Genomic DNA, 22,541 nt, shown 5'->3' with positions numbered 1-22,541 from the left:
CAGTAAACATAAACTCTATTATGGTCATAAAAATAACCTTAGAGTATATTACCTTCATCTACCGTGAGAGAACCAAGTAAAAAGCATGGCAACTTTTTCTTATTCTGCTTAGCATGACGACAAGCAAGTCGGATGGCCTTTTCCGTTACCGCGAGCTTTGGATTTCTGAAAAATAACAAGAGTCTTATGAACATGGATCTGATATCCTAAAAACTCTCCTTCCATGAAAGGCTGCCTAAGAAGCATAGAAAGGTCACTGTTGGGAAATCCTAAGGTCAAAGGCAAGGGGTAAGGAGGGCTACCTAGGAAGCAGAGCTGCCATATGCAGACGCTGAAGACGTAGCTGTTCTCTAGACATATGCTTAGTTTTACCAACCAGAACAAGGATCAAGGAGCTCTGAGGTCTCTTGTTTCTGTAAATAAAGTTTACCTGAAATAGTCACATCCGTTTGTTTATATCCTGTCTATGAACTTCAGATACCAGTATCACTGAATATAGAACATAAATAAATGCAATTCAAGTGTTTAAAGAAATACAAAAGGGAATCCAAAATATGAGCAAGGAAGATACTATAAAAAAAGATGAGACAGGAGTTCCCACCATGGCGCAGCAGAAACGAAGCCAACTAGGAACCTTGAGGTTTCGGGTGCGATCCCGGGACTTGCTGAGTGGGTTAAGGATCTGGCATTGCCATGAGCTGTGGTGTAGGTCGCAGATGCAGCTCGGATCTGGTGTTGCTGTGGCTGTGGTGTAGGCCAGCAGCTGTAGCTCCGATTAGACCCCTAGCCTGGGAACCTCCATATACCACATGGGTGCGCCCCCCCACCCCCCCAAAAAAGGTAAGACACATTTGAAAAAGAACTACAAAAAACTTATAGAAATAAAAATATAATCCGCTAAAAACTTAATGAATTACCTAATCAACTGGGACTAGGTACACAAATGTTCATTATTCTATCAACTGTGTATATGTTATAAACAACCTTTCACATGTATAGTATACTACTACTTTAACAAAACCTAAATGAACAGGTTAGATGGCAACTAAGCACAGCTAAAGAGAAAATGAGGAGAGTTGAAGAACAAATAAATTACTTGTGTAGCACAGAAGATAATAACAGGAAACAGAAAATAGAAAATATAGATTAACAGACATGGAGAGAAAAGAATGAACAGGTCTAGCAAATATTTCATTGAACTTCCATAAGGCACTCTCTGCTTTCGTCAATGATGCCATCCATCCTTCTCTGCCAACTGATTTAGAACTCAAATGCTTTTTTGACTTCTGTTTTCCTTTGGTTCTTTTAATCAGTTGACCATCAAATGCTACAAAATGTTTCTTCAAAATACCTTGTTTCATTCCTTCCTCTTGGTCTTGGCACTGCTACACTGTTTCAAGCCCTTATAAGAGCTAACATTTACTAAATACCTCCTATGCCCAGGCACTGTGCCAACTGCTGCTTTACAGTTCTTATAAGGGTACTATCAAACAAGTATCATTATCCTTATTTTATAAATAAGGAAAGTGAGCCTTGGCTACTTCACTGAGGTCACGTAAGAGAAGATAAATGAGGATCTGACCCTCTAGGAAGTCTGACTCCAGTCATACCATCTTAAACCACTATGGTATTAAATCTACTTATTTTTTTGCTTAGATTTCCAAAAAAAAAAAAAAAACAAAACCCTCATATCTAGGCTGACTCTACATTCTCCTCACCATGATTCAACTTTCTTAGAACTCTGCTTCTGCAGTTCCCATTGCAGTGCAGAGGACACAAATCCAACTAGGAACCATGAGGTTGTGGGTTTGATCCCTGGCCTCAATCAGTGGGTTAACGATCCAGTGTTGCCATGAGCCATGGTATAGGTTGCAGACGAGGCTCAGATCTGACGTGGCTGTGGCTGTGGCGTAGGCCAGCAGCTGTAGCTCTGATTAGACCTGGGAACCTCCATATACCATGGGTGCGGCCCTAAAAAAGCAAACAAACAAAAGAACTCTGCTTTTAACAAGTAACTCTCTTATATATAAAGTCTCAATGGGTATCAATTTTCTATTATTATAAACATAAGCTTCCATGTTTTTTACATACTTGGCCATAACCATAATATTTTATATTCCTTCTAATATGGTCTATCCACTCAAAATCAGTTTAATCTTCTCAATGACTTACAAAGACACCATGCTGAACTGATAAAAATAAATAAAAAAATAAGTAAACAAAAACAAAACCCTCTTTCAGGCATTCCCCTCGTGGCTCAGTGTTAACGAACCTGACTAGTATCTGTGGGGATGTGGGTTCTATTCCTGGCCTCACTCAGTGGGTTAAGGATCTGACGTTGCCATCAGCTATGGGGTAGGTCAAAGACGAGGCTCAGATCCCAAGTTGCTGTGTCTGTGGAATAGACTGGCAGCTGCAGCTCCGATTCAACCCCTAGCCTGGGAACTTCCATATGCTGCAAGTGCAGCATGAAAAAGAAGGGAAAAAAAACTTTCAGTTTGTATTATACTTTGTCTCTTTCGAATTTCTATAACACTTAGAACTTTAGATTTGCAGAATATTTTAACTGTGAACTTAAGATTACTTCTCAAAAGCGTAAGGAAGAGATTTATGAAGCAGTAGGAAGAACATTGAGAGGAGCTCCTGAATTGAAAAGATTAAAAAAAAAAATTACTCATAGTAATCAACCTTGCCTTATACATTCTTCTCATTTCTATTTATACTGGTTGGATTTGAAAAGAGAAACATTTTATACCTGTAGTAATTGAGATGTAAGTAGATGAAATCTCCAATTGGCATTGAATTCCAAAGTGCACATTTTGATGGAGGAAAATAGAAAGGCACCATTCTGCTTGAAGAAAACCTTTAAAAAAATTATTTTTAAATTAAAGTACAATGACAAGCATACAACAGAAAGGTACAAGAAATGATACCTTTAAATGATAGGGCTTTTCAGATTACTTTTGTAATTTTAAAGACTTGAAAAATATTTTTAAGAAGTAAAAAGAAAAGAAAAATCAAGAGAATTAAGTGTTCAAAATTTAGGTATGGCTTCTTTCTATCCTTTTTCCCCTATGCATATATAAATTACATACACACAAGCTTTTAAAAAAAGAATTGGGAGCAGTAATCCTATAAAATCTTCCTTAAGTGACAGAAAAATAAGTATACACCATGAACTTAAATTTAAAATTAACGGAGTTCCTGTTGTGGAGCTATAGAAACAAATCTGACTAGGAACCAGGAGGCCAGGGTTCAATCCCTGGCCTCACTCAATGGGTTAAGCATCCAGCATTGCCATGAGTTATGGTGTGGATTGCAGACATGGCTCGTATATGATGTTGCTATGGCTGTGATGTAGGCCAGCAGCTGTAGCTCAGATTCGACCCCTACCCTGGGAATCTCCATATGCTGCACATGCAACCCTAAAAAGCAAAAAAGCATCGCATTTTGAAATAAAATAATTAAAAATAAATAAATACATAAACAAATTTAAAATTAATATCTGTCCTTCTGGGAGTTCCTGTTGTGGCTCACTGGGTTAGGAACCTGACACAGAGTCTGTGAAGATGCGGGTTTGATCCCCAGCCTCACTCAGTGGGTTAGGGATCCAGTGTTGCTGCAAGCTGCAGCACAGGTTGCAGATGTGGCTTGGATCTGCTGTTGCTGTGGCTGTGGTGTAGGCCAGCAGCTGCGGCTCTGATTCAGTTCCTAGCCTGGGAACCTCCATATGCCACAGGTGCAGACGTAACAAGAAAAAAAAATTTGTCCTTCTGAACTAATTTCTCAATAATACTTAAAAATTATGAAAAGCACAAAAGCTTTTCAGTGTTTCCAAATTTGCTATCTTGGGCCCTATCACAGAATAATTGAAACATAAAAAGAACACCATTAATTCCTCAACAAAGATCATACTGGCAATGTAAAGCAAGATTTCAATGTTAAATTATATAGGGAACCATCACAAAGTTTTTATTTTACATAAGTGGGTAACATGAGCAAACTACAATAAGAAAACGACAATGGAAAGAAAAGACTGGGAGGAAGCTCCCGCATGGTGCGTGGGTTAAGGATCTGGCATTGCAGCAGCAGTGGTGCAGGTTCCAGCTGTGGCACGGGTTTGATCCCTGGCCAAGGAATTTCCACATGCTGTGGGTGTGGCCTAAATAAATAAATTTTAAAAATTAAAAATTATTGTTAAAAAAAAGGACTGTGAGAAAATAGCTATCAGCTCAAGTCTCATGCATTAAAGCGAGAAAGCCCTGACAGTGAGCTACCTCCGACAGTGCCCTTGCATGGTGGTGGACTTCAAAATAGCTAAACTGAAAGAATATTCGTCATAATCATGAACTAAGGATATCTTGTTCTAGATCTTACTTTCATGTATTATCTGATAAAGTTTCTCAACTAAAATACTGGCTCCAGTTTACTGATCTCCTGTGCACCAAGCATCCTACTAGACACCTTATATATACAATAGTTCTCACTAAAACTATTCCGAAACACCTTATTGTTCCCTTTATAGATAACAAACTTTTTTTTTTTTGTCTTTTTGCCATTTCTTGGGCCGCTCCTGCGGCATGTGGAGGTTCCCAGGCTAGGGGTCCAATCAGAGCTGTAGCCACCGGCCTACGCCAGAGCCACAGCAATGCGGGATCCGAGCCGCATCTGCAACCTACACCACAGCTCACGGCAACACCGGATCCTTAACCCACTGAACAAGGGCAGGGATCGAACCCACAACCTCATGGTTCCTAGTCGGATTCGTTAACCACTGCACCACGACAGGAACTCCTTTATTTTTATTTTATTTTATTTTTTTTACAAACTGTAATTTTTTTTTTCTCTCTCTTTTTTTTTTTTTTTTTTTGGCCATGCCTGCAGCATACAGCAGTTCCCAGGGCAGTGATCAAGCCCATGCTACAGCAGTGGTGACCCAAGCCACAGCAGAGACAATGCCAGATCCTTAGCCCACTGAGCCACCAGTTAACTGCTAACAAACTGTAACTTTTATAACTTGATACAGGAGTTAAGTAGCAGAACTGGGATTTGAATCTAAGTATGGCCAATTTCAAAGCTTATACTTCTAGAAGCTGAATGATCTAGTGCTTTAGAGCCTGGGTTCCAAGTCTGGATCAACTACATTCTTAGCTATGTGCTTTCAAATCCTTATCTGATTTAAGCTCATAATATCTAAAAGAAGGATTTTTAAGCTCTCTTTTTTTGAAATGAAGACAATCTGAGATTAAGAAATTTGTTCAATGTCACAGAGCTAGTAAATGACAAACTATTAGTTTATCTATGTCTCTGTATTATTTGCTAATTGCTAAGAGGCAGTATGGTATAGGGGTTAAAAGCAAAGCCTAGAAATCAACTGCTTAGGTTTGACACATGGCTTTTAAATTTGCTGGCTGTGTGACCTTGATCACGTTATTTAATATCTCTGTGCCTCAGTTTCCTCAGCTGTTAGGGTAACATCAGTGTCTCCTAGTAGAGTTATATTAAATATTACATGAGTCAATATATGCAAAATGCTTTAAAAAATTCCTGGTTTATTATAAGTGCTCCAAGTGAGCTATTTCTTTTTGCTCCCAGTAGTCCTCAGTTCGTTTATAAAGCCCAACCTACACTACTTCGGGTTTACTTCCCTGCAGTGCAGAGTAGAAATCATTTCAGATTTAAATCCTGGCTATATCACTTAACAAATGTATAACTTTAGGTTGGTTAAGCTCTCCAGCTAGTTTCCTCATTTAACAACCAAAAAAGAGGGGAAAAATAATAGGACCTACACCTCATGGGCTTTTGGTGAGGATTAAATAAGAGCAATGTATGCAAAGTGCTGAGCATAAAACCTGGCAGAGCAAGATTTCAATAAATGCTGCTCTTAGTCTTTTTCTTAACCTGAGATATACAGGTAGATTTTAGAAGTAAGAGAGACACAAATACCCTGAAACTGGGTGCAAAATTTTGCAAGTTTATGTATAAAAGTACTTTTTATTAAGGAATGAGATTCAAGGCTACCAGATATTCAGAGGGGTCTGTAACCAAAAATAATCCAAAACTGCTGTCCTAAAGCCAATAGATTACTGAAAACCAAAGTTCAACAAATGAATTTAAAAAGAAGAAGAAGAAAAAAAAAACTAGAGTTGAATATACCAGGAATAATCAGTTTAAATCATATGAATATATTATCTTCCCTAGAATGTAAGGAATGAATGTGACCCAATAACAAGATTAAAAAACAGAAGAACAGAGTTTGACAATTTTTCAAATAAGAGGTGGCAATAAGATAGAACAGAAGGGCCAAAATTCAGCAACAGGAATGTGATAGTCTCTCTGGGTCGTGTTTCCCATTGTCTTCATCAAGAACATCTGGCACAAAGAAAAATAACACAGAATAAAGGTAATTCATGGATGCAATTCTAGTCTAGAAAAAAAAAAAATCACATGTCAGCATTAATTGTTCTTCTCTAGGGAAAAAAAGAACAATAAATGATTCAAAGAGCCAAATAACACAAGCCAATTTGCCTGGTCTTCAAAGTACTGACAGACTGAGAAAATTAGGAGACAGGTGGCAAGCTCCTCCTTCCTACACCACATAAGTGGGAAAAGGCTTAGGGACATTTAGGAAACTTTACATCCAATGCAAAATTTTTCCCATCAAGGAATTAGGGTTCAGAAGAAGAGGGAAAGAACTCAACCACTTTCCCATCTGTCTAGGATGTAAATAAATATGTATGTGCTCTTTAGCCTCGAAAGTTCAGATACTATTTTTTTTTTATCAATAAGAAGACTCGCTGTGAAACTAAAATAAAGGAAGGAGGAAATGAGCCTAATATTTACTGAGTACCTACTATGTCCCAAACCCTTTAGTAATCTTTTTTTTTTTTTTTTTAAGTTTCTTTTCTTCTCTTTCCTTTTCTTCCTCCCTCCTTCCTTTCTTTCTTTATGGCTGCATTCACAGCATATGGAAGTTCCCAGGCCAGGTACAGAATCTTCTTTAAGCTTATTTTCTCTCCTTTCTTTCTTTCTTTCTTTCCTTCCTTCCCTCCCTCCTCCCTCCCTTTCTGCATTCAGGGCATATGGAAGTTCCCAGGTCAGGGACAGAATTAGAGCCGCAGCTGCCGCAACAACAGATCCTTAACCCACTACACTGAGCCAGGGATTGAAACCATGCAGCCACAGACTCCAGAGACAATGCCAGATCCTTAACTCACTGTGCCACAGCTCAAACTCATCCAATTTCTTTCTTTTTATTTATTTATTTGTCTGTTTATTTCTTTACTTATCTTTGGGCCTCGTCTGCAGCATGTGGAAGTTCCCAGGGTAGGGAATGAAACAAAGCAACAAAGCTGCTGCAGTGACAATACCAGATTCTTAATCTGCTGCACCACAAGGGAATTCTCCAGTTTAGTAATCCCTTGACAATAATCTTCTGTTAGATAGAGTTTACCATGAATCCATTAACAAAACGAAAAAACAACCCACAGAATGGGAAGAAAATCTTTCCAGACGAAGCGACTAACACGGGATTAATCTCCAAAATATACAGACATCTCATACAGCAAACATCTCGTACATCAAAAAAGCAAACAATCCAATTAAAAATTGGTCAGAAGATTTAAACAGACATTTCTTCAAAGAAAACAGATGGCCAAAAAGCACATGAAAAGATGCTCAACATTGCCAATGATTAGAGAAATGCAAATCAAAATTTCAATGAAGTATCACCTCTCATCAGTCAGAATGGCCATCATCAAAAAGTCAACCAACAACAAATGCTGGAGAGGGTGTGGAGAAAAGGGAACCCTCCTACACTATTGGTGGGAACATAAGCTGGTGCAACCCACAATGGAGAACAGCATGGAGGTTCCTTAAAAAACTAAATATAAAACTACCATGTGATCCACCAATCCCACTCCTGGGTATATATCTGGAGAAAACCATAATTCAAAAACATAAATGCACCCCACTGTTCACTGCAGCACTATTTACAATAGTCAAGACGTGGAAGCAACCTAAATGTCTATCAATAGAGGATTGGATAAAGAAGATATGGTACATATATATAATGGATTATTAGTTATAAAAAAGCATGAAATACTGCCTTTTGCAACAACATGGATGGACCTAGAAATTATCACATTAAGTGAGGTAAGTCAGACAAAGACAAATATCATATGAGATCACTAATACGTGGAGGCTAATAAAAATGATACGATAGAACTTACAAAACATAAACTGACTGAAAGATTTCAAAACCAAACTCAGGTTTACCAAAGGGGAAATGTTGGGGGGAGGGATACATCAGGGGGTTGGGATTGATATATACACACTATATATGAAATAGATAGGTAACAAGGACCTACTGTACAGCACAGAGAAATTTATCCAATACTGTGTAATAACCTATATGGGAAAAGAATCTGAGAAGGAATGGATAGATATATAACTGATTTACTTTGCTGTATGCTTGAAATTAACATAACTTTGTAAATCAACTATATTCCAATAAAACTGAAAAAAAATAAAATAAAGAAGATAGAGTACTACCCCCAATTTACAGATGAGGAAAATGGGGCTTTGAGCAGTTTATTAACGTGATCAAGGTCATCCACCTAATAAGTGGTAGAGCTGGAATATGGACCCAGATTTTCCTGATTCTAAAGATGATTTTTTCCCTCTATTCCAACCTACCTTCCTGAGTTACGTGAGTAGCTGTGAAAAAAAAAATTTGTAAAAATATTTCCATACCTGTTATTCATCTGGGGTCCTGCAAGAGGATATGTAGGCTCCATGATGATTAGTGAAGGATTTATTCAATTTCACATGCTCAGGATCCTAAAGAAGTAAAGAGAATATTATTAATGAGTGATAGAAAACAAAAAATAAAAAGGTGATTAAACCACATATCAACCAAAAAATAGGCAAAATTAGGGTATTTACACGAAGTGTCTTCACCCACAGATTAATAAGATAAAGTGTTTGTGGATTCTGATCATTTCTATACTTTACTCGGCCTATAAATTAATGTTTATTCTGGGCAGCAAAACCTACCAATATATCTATTCACCAAGGAAAGCACAGATTCTGCCCCTAAGATCCTTGTATTAACTTAGTGAGCTGGGTAGGGAAAGCTGTATTTATTACATGAGATTTTAACCAAAAGCCTCATAATAGAAGACCACAAAACAGCAAATAGGACAATTTGGCTATATACTTATTGGGTCTATAATAAAGTCAACAAATCTTCAATCCCGTGGAGATGGAAGACACATACCTATATCCCCACAAACTTACCCTGTATCAGTGAAAAGTCAGTGTTCTTTTTTTGGCTCCATGTGCCCTCCCCAGGGAATCTCTTCCACTCCCATTGCTTCCACACCTATCCGTATATAGCAAACTTTCAGCTTCCGTCTCTCCTCTGAGTTTCAAGCCCATATTTCTAAATGCCCACTATCCACCTCCATCTAAATAATACTCCGGCAAAATTCAGACCTCAAAGCCCTTTCTTCATAGTTTCAGTATTTATGTTCTTTTATTAAATCTTAGAGTTAATCCTTAGGCCCTGTACATTCTATTTCAATTCTAGCAAAAAAGAATAGTTTGAAGCCAGATAAGGAAGGAAAGAGTTATTCATCCCAATACATAAGTCATTTAGAAGAACTTTTTAAGTTAAAACTCAAAAGCTAGAAATATTTACAAGAACAAAATCCTATTGAAAGTGCCTTTTATTAGGCTGACTTAAAAACTTCCTCTTGGGGAGTTCCCGTCGTGGCGCAGTGGTTAACGAATCCGACTAGGAACCATGAGGTTGCGGGTTCGGTCCCTGCCCTTGCTCAGTGGGTTAACGATCCGGCGTTGCCGTGAGCTGTGGTGTAGGTTGCAGACGCGGCTCGGATCCCGCGTTGCTGTGGCTCTGGCGTAGGCCGGTGGCTGCAGCTCTGATTGGACCCCTAGCCCGGGAACCTCCATATGCCGCGGGAGCAGCCCTAGAAAAGACAAAAACAAAAACAAAAAACTTCCTCTTGGCATGCAAACTATTGTATTTGGAGTGGATAAGCAATGAAGTCCTAATGAGGTGTATAGCACAGGGAACTATATTCAATTACTTGTGATGGAACATGATGGAAGAAAACATGAGAAAAAGAATGTATATATATGTATAATCAGGTCACTGTGCTGTACTGCAGAAAACGGCAGAACACTGTAAATCAATTATAATAAAAAACAATAACAAAAACTCCCTCTTGGAGGTATCTGGACTTCACCTGGTTTTTACAGAATGCATGTTTTAAACTCAAAAGATCTTCTGTGCCACGTGGTGGTCATGGATAACAATATTCAGATTGACATTTGTAATCCCAGGGGGTAATAAGTGCCATTTTTCTTCATTAAACAAGAGCCTTAAAACACATATTTGTCTATTCTTCCTTTACGCATTAAAGAATGTTGATCTATTTCTTATTTTAAAAAATCCATATGAGATAGTTTATTTTGAGAGTAATGCACAAGCAGTTAAAGCTAGTGAAACTAAAACCACATAACACCCTTGTTAAATAAAAAAGATAAATGGCAAAAAAAAAAAAACCAAACAACCCACACAACACCCATACCTAGCAAAACATATTCTCCCTGGATAATGGCATCACTGTGTATCAAATGAAAACCATTAAGTCATCCTTAACTCTCCTTCTTCCCTCTTCACCCATATAAATTCTGTCTTTATACCCCCACCACCTTAGTTCTTGACTTCATCAGGTCCCACCAGATTTTCTTAAATGTCACCACAGTGCTGGTAGAAGGGTACTTCCATATAAATCTGATCAAGTTATTCTCCTGCTTAAAAAGAACCCTTCTTTATATGTAGAATAAATGACTTTCACGATATGGCCCCATCCTATTACTCCAAACTTATCCCTTATTCATCCTGCCATTACAATGTGAACTGCTCGCAGTTTCAGAGTTTGAGCATCTTTGCACGCTGGAGGTCCCCTTTACTCGGAATGCCCTGGTAAATCTCCATCGTCCTTCACAATCCAACCCGAATGTCAACTCCCCTGTGAAACCATCTCCTAGACACCACGGTGGAGTTACTACCGCCTGTGTTCACATACACAGAATTTTCACACTTTCTTGTTTATAGGTTACCTCCAGTAGACCACGAACTTGAATTCAAACGTTCACTGATTACTCACTATATAGCTGTCCAAGTATACAGGGCTTCAATCAAGTTTTCACAGTAAAAACTTTAAATGGCACCGTATCAACTACAAACCTCGTTCACACACCTAAGTACAAACGATTCCCAAGGAATTCGTGGTCCGCTTAATTTATTTCTCCTACTTGTTTCCCTTCACTGCAGGAGTCCAGGTTCCCAGAGGGCTGAATCTACTACAAGGCCCTGAATGTTGCCCACCCTTCTTCCCCCAGACCCGCTGCCGCCCCTCGGGGGAAGCGAAGCACAAAGCCCCACTCACCACAACCTCCGCGGAGTCGAGGTTTGTTTGTTGGGCCAGAATAGAGGTCGGCTCCAAGAAGTGCCTCCGCCGACTTCGCCCCGCCTCTGGGACGTTGGGGTCGCGGGAACCAGGGCGGCAAACACAATCTCGTGAAACCGAAGACCGCGCCACGCCTGCTGACTGGTCAGAAACCCACCCGTCAGTGAGCAGAGGCGGTGCTGGGAGCGTCACGTGTGGTCGCCGGGACGTTCTTATGCGCCAGCCAATCAGCGCTCCGTATCGGTACGCTCCCGACCAATCCCAAGCCTCCGTGGAGAAATGAGTGCGCCTCCGGCTCCCCAGGAGCAGGTTCCCGAGGATTTAAACAGTTCAATTACGCCAACGGTTAAGTTCCGGGGTGGGGCGGGTCGTGCGCACGCGCAGTGAGAAGTCCAGCTTAGCCGATGAGTACGGCAGAGGAAGCCGGAAGTGCCTGCTCCCCCGACCGTCACTAGGCTACTAGAAGCGAACCAAACCCTTTGAACGGACAGAAAGAGCCGGGAGGTAGATGTCTCCCAGTTCCTTTCCTATGAAGGGTCCTCTCAATAACATAAGATTTTAAAATAATTTCTTCCTGTTCAAGCAGAAGAAAACGTGACTTAAGCCATTTATACCTATCTCCACAACTAATATTGGGATTATAGATGGTATTAGTATTATATATATGGCATGTTGCATTAATATTAGTGTGATTATTTGTAGTTATCTCCAGAAGTATTATTTGTAATTGAGCCTTCTCCGCCGCCATTGTCTTATATGACGGTCCTAACAGCCAAAATAGGTATTACTATCCCTATTGAACAAGGGAGAGGAAGTAAAATATCACACAGCTACTAAGTGCAGAGTCCAGATACAAAATGTCACTTACTTTTCTCTAGATTTTGTTAGTTTCCTGAGCAATATGGAACTATCTTCAAGTCTGAGCTGCATTTGCAGGCTGTCTTGTTCTGAATGTGTCCATCCTTTTGATAGAGTGAAAACACCATCCTGAAAAATGTATCAAACCAGCCAAGAAATATATGCTCCATAGTGTCATTCTCTGCTTTCCTGGAAAAATTCCTAGACTCTAAGGCACACAGTTTAAGAGAAATGATAGTGAGTCCTCAGTTCTGGTGTGAGAGCAAGAAGAGCCTCAGACAGTGATGCATGTCTGACAAAGTTGGCTGAGCCAGTGGGGAACTCTGGAGCAAAGAGGGTCCATTAGAGGAGTCCCACATTAGGCAGAAATGGCTAGAACTCTTGCTCCTCTGTCATTGCCTGGGGCTTCCCACAAAGAGCAGGTGCCAAAGTTAAGGCAGATTTGGAAGGTCATAAGAGGCTGTCAGCCAAGTGTACTCTGCAGCTAATTGGTAAGTTCCTTCTGGAGAGAGATCCAAGTGGCACACTTTGATGGCTGCCAAAGTTTACATTAAGTGCAAAGGCCTTGGGGTGGGAGTTTCCTGGCATCTTCAAGGAAGAGCAGGAGGCCAGTATGTGCTGAGCAAAATGAGTGATAAGACTGTCAAGTTGACAGAGGTTGAGGAGAGGTGTTGGCAGATCACATAGGGCATTACAAGGACTTAGCTGCACTCTTTTCTGGGGGTCTTTTTTAGGGCTGCACTGGGGGCATATGCAAGTTCCCAGGCTAGGGGTCAAATCGGAGTGGCAGCTGCCAGCCTGTGCCACAGCCACTGCCATGCCAGATCTGAGTGGTATCTGCAACCTACATGGCAATGCCGGTTCCTTAACCCACTGAGCAAGGCCAGGGATCAAACTGTCCTCATTGATACTAGTCAGGTTCATTATTGCTGAACCACAATGGGAACTCCTTAGCTGCACTCTTGAGCTACATAGGAAGCCACTGGAAGATTTTAAGTAGGGAACTGACAAGATGTGATTTTTGATTTTAAAAGGATCACTGTGGTTGCCAGATAGAGAATAAAATTGTAGGGGGCAAAGGCAGCAACAAGACCAGTTAGAAGGTTGCTGCAATAACCTAAGGGAGAGATTGATGACTTGAACCAGAATGTAGCAATGGAAGTGGTAAGAGGTAGTTGGATTCTTTTTTTTTTTTTTTGTCTTTTTTGTTGTTGTAGTTGTTGTTGTTGCTGTTGCTGTTTCTTGGGCCGCTCCCGCGGCATATGGAGGTTCCCAGGCTAGGGGTCTAATCGGAGCTGTGGCCGCCAGCCTACGCCAGAGCCACAGCAACGAAGGATCCGAGCCGCGTCTGCAACCTACACCACAGCTCACGGCAACGCCGGATCGTTAACCCACTGAGCATGGGCAGGGACCGAACCCGCAACCTCATGGTTCCTAGTCGGATTCGTTAACCACTGCGCCATGACGGGAACTCCTGTAGTTGGATTCTTTATGCATGTTGAGGGTAAACTCAACAGGATTTGATTACACATTGAATTTAGGAGGTAAAAGAAAAGGACTTTGCATGGGCCCCTCATGACTTATGGGTTTTTTTAGAACTATTTTAAAATATCTGAAAGAGTAACGTAAGATGATATAAATTAAGAAAAAAAAGGAAGGGGCAGGTCTAACACAAAACTCTCTACTCCTTAAGTGGAGGTTGGATATAATGACATCCTCCCAAAGTGTTCAGTACGTAAAGGAGCGGGAGAAAGAGTAACTTTGCAGTGGAGAAAGCTGACCAACAGTACTTCAGCCAGGTGATCAAAGCCAACGTTAAAAGTCATCCTGATAGTATATATAATTCATATGCTGTGATGAAAATGGCACTTCACCTCTGTGGTCTTCCTTCCAATAACCTATAAACCCAGACTCACCCTGAGAAAAACATCACACACATTTCAATAGTGAGGAATCTTATTAAATACCTGAATTGTACTTGTCAAAGCTGTCAAGGTTATCAGAACAAGGAAAGTCTGAGAAACTAGCTAGGAGGAGCCTGAAGAGAGATGTCAACTAAATGTAATGTGGTATCACGCTTGGGATCATGGAACAAAAAACTGAGCCTTCGTTAAAAACCGAGAAAATCTAAAAAAAAAAAAAAAAAACCAACCAAACAAAAAGCTATGCACTTTAATGTTAATGACCAATATTGGATAGTTAATTGTAACCAATGTACCATAATAAATGTTAAAAATAGGGGAAACTGGGGGGGGGGTTATAAGGGAACTCTGTACTATATTCTCAATTTTTCTGCTAATATAAAATGGTTCCTAAGAACGAAGTCTGTTAAAAAGAAGAAAGGAAAGGGTAAGTGGAGAGGTGAAGCATGTGCTAATTTTTTGAACAATAACAAGATAAAATACCTCCTTTTTGGTTAATAATAATTCAAATACCAGACTTCAATTAAACATTTTATTAGTAGTAGATTTCTAAGCAGGATATACATTAAATGCTATGCACTGAGTAGGTATTTTTTGAATTGAATGAAAAATAACTTCTGATTCCATTTTTGTTTTTTGTTTTCCTTTTTACGGCCGCACCTGCAGCATATAGAAGGTCCCATGCCAGCAGATGAACTGGAGCTGCAGCTGTGGCCTATGCTACAGCCATGGCAACACCTGATCCAAGCCACATCTGGGACCTACAGTGCAACTTGCAGAAATGCCAGATCCTTAACTGGAGCAAGGCCAGGGATCAAACCTGCATCCTCACAGAGACAAGGTCAGGTCCTTAACCTGCTGAGCCACAGTGGGAACTCCACTGGCTCCATTTTTGGATTGGAATGACTCAGACTCATATTTAAGAAAACTTGGCTTTTACGTTGGGACTTGGGGTGCTAGGAACGATGGCTCTAGGTGTAATGGAGCTCTTAGGTGATGCTAAGCAGCCTACAGGTTGTTGATTACTAATGAAGTTATGGATATTGCTGATTGCTGGGCAGCTTCATTTTGAACGGTGAGGGGTCACTGTCTGCCCACTGAGAGGCCAGATTGCTGTGACGTTCCTAAGGGCTAGTGCATGAGATTTACTGGTCTGTTGTGCGAAAAACTGGTGATAAGGAAAAGCACTTCATTTTATGGACATGGAAAGAAAAATCAAGAAGGATTATATTTAATTTTGAAATTGATTTGTAAACAGACTTCTGAACCAACATCAAATACAGATTAATGCACCTATAAGATTCAAGCCAGTTCTGTTTAATCATGTCATTGTCCTAGAGTCATAACTTGTTAACCAGAATATTACTTCCTAGCTCAAACTAAGTATTCGTGGAGAATTCTTTTTCAATTATCCAGTCTTGTAATTAAATAATTTTGAATGAATAGCCTTTCATTATAACCTGTTTGAATTTAAAATGCATCATGATAATTATAACTGAGTGAAGGTTTTTACTAACTATTGTGGGAAAATCTTTAGTAAGGTTTTTAATGAAGATGCCTTGGTTTTGACAAGAATGGGGGATGTGGGAAACCTTGGCTTTGGCCAGGATACCACATATTAATGGAGGTGAGAGCAAAGTGGACAAACCTATTACTGAAGTGGAGCTGGAGGGAAAGCCAAGCATCAAAACAATAAGCAAGATTACTTGCTGAGTTATGGAACATTTAGTCCTAGTCTAACAGTAATATGAAAATGTATTTATGCTAAAATGGGGAGTAGTGATGCTGAAAATGATGCTAGGTTAAAACTGGTTAGATATTATGCTGAATAGATTTATCGTAAATAGTAATAGCATCTGACGTAACCAAGATGGTTGGGCCCCAGGCATTATTTTCCCTAAACAGTTGCATGAATAAAATGTTCCCAATCCAAGGTGAAAGAAAGGAAGGAAGAAAGAAAGAAGGGGAAGGGAGGGAGGGAGGAAACCGAGAGAAGTCTGAAGTGCTTTTCCTTAGATATTAAAAAAAATTTTTTTTAATTATAGTATAACATAACAAGCATTGGCTTTGGGGATCTGGCCCCAATTCTGCCATTTAAATCCTTTGTTTTTCTTTTCAGGGCTGCACCTGCGGCATATGGAATTTCCCAGGCTGGGGTCGAATTGGAGCTGCCAGCCTATCCCAGAGCCACAGCAATGCCAGATCCAAGCCACATCTACAACCTACACCACAGCTCACAGCAACACTGGATCCATAACTGACTGAGCGAGGCCAGGGATGAAACTCTCATCTTCATGGATACTAGCTGAGTTCTTAACGTGCCAAGCCATGAGAGGAACACCCCAGTTCTGCCATTTAAACTCTCTAAGACTGATTTTCCTCCTTGGCATGTTTCACGTTATCATTAAAAAAAGTTAATGCATAATGAGTGTGAAAGTTAAAAGACTGCCCATATATTATCAGCACATTGGCAGTGCTAATAAATGGGCAACGCACTGCTGTAATAAAGTGTACATACATCAAGATCAAGGGCATGGTTTGTTAAATTAAGAAGAGAATAAGCTTGGAGTTTCCATCATGGTGCAGCGGAAAGGAATCCGACCAAGAACCATGAGGATGTGGGTTTGATTCCCTGGCCTTGCTCAGTGGGTTAAGGATCTGGTGTTGCCGTGAGCTGTGGTGTAGGTCGCAAATGTGGCTCAGATCCTGCGTTGCTGTGGCTGTGGGGTAGGCCGGCAGCTATAGCTTTGATTCAGCCCCTAGCCTGGAAACCTCCATATGCCAATATGCCATGGGTGCGGTCCTAGAAAGCAAAAAAAAAAAAAAAAGAGAGAGAGAGAGAGAAAGAAAATAAGCTTAGTGAAATAAAATCTACAAAGGACCTACTACACATTAAGCTTTGTGCTAGATAGTGTGGGGAATTTGAAGGACATGACAAGCATAAAATGAGGAAGGCACACTTTTATAGGTGGGGTAATAAGAAGTAATTATCCAAAGCAAATATGAATTACTGTTAGATTGTAGACCAGTTTAAATAGACTGAATATATACTGTGCTATTCTTTGACCCCTGTTTATATATATTTGTCATTTCAACACACCATGGAATTGCTATGGATATCGACCCCTACAGAGAAAAGCTGCCAGTCTTATTTTTCAAATTTCTTTTTTCTTTCTTCCTTCCTTCCTTTCTTTTCTTTCTTCCTCCCTCCCTCCCACTCTCTCTTTCCTTCTTTCTAATTTTTAGGGCTGTAGGTATGGGATATGGAAGTTCCCAGGCTAGGGGTCGAATTGGAGCTACAACTGCTGGCCACAGCCACAGCCACAGCAACACCAGACCTGAGCCGTGTCTGCAACCTGTGCCGTAGCTCACGGCAACTTTGGATTCTTAACCCACTGAGTGGGGGCAGGGATCAAACCCATGTCCTCATGGGTACTAGTCAGGTTAATAACCCACTGAGCCTCAACAGGAACTCCTTATTTTTCAAATTTCTAAGCACTTTTATTTGCTTCACAGAGGGCCATTTCTAGTATGTCATATTTTTTAAAAAAGTATGAATTTCTTGCACAAACAGGCTACAAAGAAAAAAAATGTAAAGGGAAAAATTAAACCAAAATTCTACATCCTAACACATCAGTTGTTTTCATTTTTCCTTATTCCCTTTTAGTCCCTGACCATGTGACATGGTGTTTATGATTAAACCTGGTAAGTGTTCAGTGTTATAAACCCTGAATTGCCTGCTAATAGGCTAGTCATGTGAACTAAAGAACTACTGTTATCACCAGGAACAGGGAAGTTGGAATCAGTTACCAGTTCTGCCCTTATTTACTAAATTTCTCCAAACACGAAACTTTCCTTTTCTCTGTTTACACTTCTAAGCTAAGCTGGACTGCTGCTTTTTAAAAACAATGCAGCTTTGCTTTTAGGGAACATCATATTTTTAAGGGGGATTGTTACTCTGTCAATTTATGCAAAATTCCTTTGAGACTCAAACCTCTTGGGAGAGGTAACAATACAATTTATGTGTCATGTTGACTTATTTTTTTACTTATTTTTTAGAGCTTGGATCATTTGGAGTAAAGAGAACAATCAAATAAGACACACTGGTAAATTCTCTGTAAGTACTGGCTAAGCTGATTTTTTTTTTTTTTTTTACCATCATCCTGATTTTGCAAACAAGGAAACTGTAGGTATGACTAAACTACCTAGGCCTGCAAAGTTAATAGGCAAAGTTGCTGGAATCTCCTTTCACTGGTCAGCCTGCTATTCTGTTGTATGGAGTAAGCTCAGCTGCCAGAGTCACTCCCAGGAGGGTAGGTGTATTGTCTGTTGCCAGATTTGGCACATCAGCTTTGAAAAGACTATGTTTCCTTTAACCAATGCTCTTTGAATTTTGATAAAGGGTCCTTTGATAAAGCATTATGGCAATAACCATGCAAATCTAAGTAATAGGACTCTTCATCTTAGAAACTCCATTAAGCATGAGGTTATGTAATGGGCTAAACATTCCCTCCAGGAAATAGACAACAATATAATAGACACCTGTGAACACTTGAATGCAAAGCATATGACCTGCTCCCCACCCACCTATGCCACCTGCATGCTCCCTGTCTTTGCTACAGCACCCAACTGACCCTAGAAACCATTTCCTAAGTATACTCACGAAAGATATTTCTGGAGTTACAATGGAGCAGTTGCCAAAGACCATTGTAGACAGAACTTGAGTGGCAGCAACCCAGTTATATATTCTTTGTTTTTGTTTTGTTTTGTTTTGCTTCTTAGGGTTGCACCCACAGCATATGGAGGTTCCCAGGCTAGGGGTCAAATCAAAGCTGCAGCCACCAGCCTATGCCACAGCCACGTGGGATCCACACCACGTCTGTGACCTACATCACAGCTCACCGCAATGCCAGATCCTTAACGCACTGAGTGAATCCAGGGATTGAACCCGCATTCCCATGGATCCTAGTCAGGTTCGTTAACCACTGAGCCACGAAGGGAACTCCCAGTCATATATTATATTCTAAATCTTCCAAGGACCCTGGAGTTCCCTTCAGAGAGTAAGTCATGTAACAGTAACACATAGTTATTCTGGATAAAGAGTAATCAGACTTTGTCTCTTCCCTCAAGGAGCTCTAAATCCACTGTGGAAATACACAATATTCCACAGTGCTACAAGAGAAGTAAACAAGGGACCCAGTAAGGAGTAAGTGGGTGTAGAGGAATAAAGAGGGGCACTTAACCCAGTCTTGGGAATTTAGAGAGCTTCCCAGAGGAGTTGAAATCTGAGCTGAATCCTGAAAAATGAACAGCATATACCAGCAAAGAGGTGTGGCCAAGAATGGGAAAATGGGAGTTCCCATCGTGGCACGGTGGTTAACGAATCCGACTAGGAACCATGAGGTTGTGGGTTTGATCCCTGGCCTTGCTCAGTGGGTTAAGGATCCGGCGTTGCCGTGGGCTGTGGTGTAGCTAGCAGACATGGCTCTGGTATAGGCTGGCGGCAATAGCTCCGATTCAACCCCAAGCCTGGGAACTTCCATATGCCACAGGAGCGGCCCTAGAAAAGGCAAAAAGACCAAAAAAAAAAAAAGGCAAAATGAAAGTATGGGAACAGATATCTGGCTCTAAAGGGCAATTTATGATAAATAGGACAGATAAATGGTGACAAGGCCCTACTTCTTAGGCCCCTGGGGATTTCACAAGGGACATAGATAGGTATACTCTGGGAATACATTGAATACATGCCCCAAAGATCTAATGTACTTGAGAAATAAACACACATGGGTAGGAGTGGATTTTGAGGATAGCTCTTGTTATATATCTTTCTGAGATATCAGTCTTCTAGTCTGTAACAGAACTTACTTTGAAGGGATTTATGAGTATGGAACTTTTTAAACTCATAAAGGATTAGTACTGTATAGAAAGAAAGCATATTTTAAAGTTATACATGCTAAGTTTGAATTTGACTTTGCTACCTACTGTTTATGTGGCCTTGAACAAAGTACTTTCACTTCCTGGCTGTTTTCCCATCTGAAAATGAGAGTACTAACTTCAGAGCATTATGAGGATTTTATAAGGCAAGGCTGATGTTCAGCCAACACACAACTGGTAAGGTTGTATTGGTGGAGAAAAATGAATTATTTCTATATGAGTTGGATAGTTACTCCCCTGAGAACTCTGGGTGTCCTTTTCCTCTCTTCTGGGACACCTAGGACGTCTTCATGACCCAGCAATTAAGAGGACTGATGCCCCACACAACAAATACTGGCTCAGAAATCTCTACAAATATTCTCATTGTTCTGATTATTTAAAAGTTTGACTATCGTCCAAGAAATAAGTAATGTAAGTCAAATGCTTGGCACACAGAAGGATATTCACTAGGTGCTAATCAAATTTATTCACTATGGAATCAATCTATGGGTTTAGGTAGGGAGCGGCCCTCTATTAGATGACAGCTATTTATTCAATACATATTTATTGAGACATACTGAAAGTCTGATTGTTTGCATCTTGGTGGAACTCATGGCTTTTCTGTCACCTTCAAGGAGTAGGAGCACTAAAATGAGGCTAAAGCAAAGTTAATTCTTTGGGGACAAATTCAGACCAAGAGGCTAGGAGTCAGGCCTTTCACCACAGACAAGCAGAGGGATTAAATGTTTGAGCATCAGTGTAGCATGGTGTTTCTGATGAATCCTGGCCTCCCTGGCTTGGCTCCAAGGGATTGCCCGGTGTCCTCCCTTCCTCTTCTCCTAAGGTGATAGTTCCCTTTCTTTACTGAGAAAATAAAGTTATCAGATAGGAAAACCCTTCCTACCTTCAAAACTTCCTGTAACTCTGCCCTTCTTGTAATTCCTGTTACAAATGAACGTCTTCCTCTGTACGACCTTGTACAAGATCTAAGGCCCTCCATGTGCCCTTTGGATCTGCTCATCTGATTTTTCTTCTCAAGGAGTTACCTCTCTCCCTTTGTATCACATCATTCCTAGCAGCTTAAACACAAGCTCCAGTACAGCATTGACCAACACAATTTTTTGTGATGAAAGAAAAGTTCTGCAGGTGCACCGTCCAATACAATTTCCACATGTGGCCACTGAACGCTTGAAATGCTGTTAGTGTGACTGAAGAACTGAATGTTTGTTTTAAATGTAATTAATTTAAATAGCCACATGTGGCTAGGGCCTACCACATGAGACAGCATGGCTCCTATCTCCCATCCTAAATAAAACTTTGCCTTGATCCTTACTCTGTTGTTTTCATTTTCTCGTCTCCTATCACTTCCATTTTCAATAGGGCTTCAAATTAGATAGACATAGTGTATGATCCGCTTTGGACAAAAATGCGGAGTTCCTAAGTCCAAAGTCTCTTTGTTGCCAAATTCAAGTTATCCATACTCACCTGCTCGCTCGGTCTCTCTCTCTCTCTCTGCTTTTTAGGGCCGCACCTGCGCATTATGGAAGTTCCCAGGCTAGGGGTAGAATCAGACCACAGCCACAACAACTAGGGAACTCGGGATCCAAGCCGCGTCTGCAACATACACCATGGCTAATGGCAACATTGTTTACTTAACCCATTGGTGGAGACCAGGGATTGAACCCACATCCTCATGGATACGAGTAGGATTCGTTTCTGCGCCACAAAGGGAACTCCCCGTACTTACCTGCTTTGAAAACAATGTTCACTATGTGAACTGGAGTTTACACCACTACAATCCCCAGGTCCAGCAAGGACCACATGCTTCTGGTTTTCCTCTGATCTTTCCGGCTCTGCTTTCCAGACTCCTGAAGAAGGCTCCTTCTCTTTTAAAGATCTAGTCACTAAGACTCATTTCTTGGACTCCTTTTCTTTTCCCCGAATGCACGGGGCAGGGAAGTGGAGTTATAGTTCAAAGGGCTTCCCATAGCCAAGAGAACATAATCCAGACTTCTTGCAGTCATCAAAGGGCCTGATCTGCCATCAGCCGGGTACTGGCCTTTCTTGAGTTTCTTTAGGGGTTTGGCACACGCCTTTTCTCTCTCTGTGAGACACTCAGTTCCGTCTTTGCCTAGCTCTGCTCCTTCCCATCCTCAAGTCTTGGCTCATATATCACCTCTTCAGAGGTCTACTTTACCCAAACTGCAATCATCTCGTTATTCCTCCGTTTCGTTCCTTCAAAGCCGATACTTCTATTTGTATTTATTTACTGATTCATGTGATGACTGCTTGCCCCGTGGAAATTCAACTTCGAGCTGAGACAATGGATCTCACCTCCCCGTGGGTG

At 40.6% G+C, this 22,541-nt stretch overlaps 1 protein-coding gene across 1 annotated transcript in view; it reads right to left on the bottom strand.

The window, feature by feature from the left end:
* Positions 1-12,013, bottom strand: part of STIL (STIL centriolar assembly protein) — a 56,712-nt gene extending 44,699 nt beyond the window's left edge. The window contains exons 1-4 of the mRNA XM_047789160.1: positions 11,481-12,013; positions 8,755-8,841; positions 2,756-2,863; positions 53-165 (exon numbers count right to left, since the gene is read on the bottom strand). Of these exons, the coding sequence (XP_047645116.1) occupies positions 53-165; positions 2,756-2,863; positions 8,755-8,798 (265 nt within the window). The 5' untranslated portion in view covers positions 8,799-8,841; positions 11,481-12,013. The remainder of the gene's footprint in view (positions 1-52; positions 166-2,755; positions 2,864-8,754; positions 8,842-11,480) is intronic.
* Positions 12,014-22,541: the final 10,528 nt, after the last annotated feature.

This window comes from Phacochoerus africanus, chromosome 8 (assembly GCF_016906955.1).
Source record: "Phacochoerus africanus isolate WHEZ1 chromosome 8, ROS_Pafr_v1, whole genome shotgun sequence".
NCBI classification, from domain to species: Eukaryota; Metazoa; Chordata; class Mammalia; order Artiodactyla; family Suidae; genus Phacochoerus; species Phacochoerus africanus.
The sequence above is the reverse complement of the archived record's forward strand: the minus strand, read 5'-3'. Positions and strand labels throughout refer to the sequence as shown.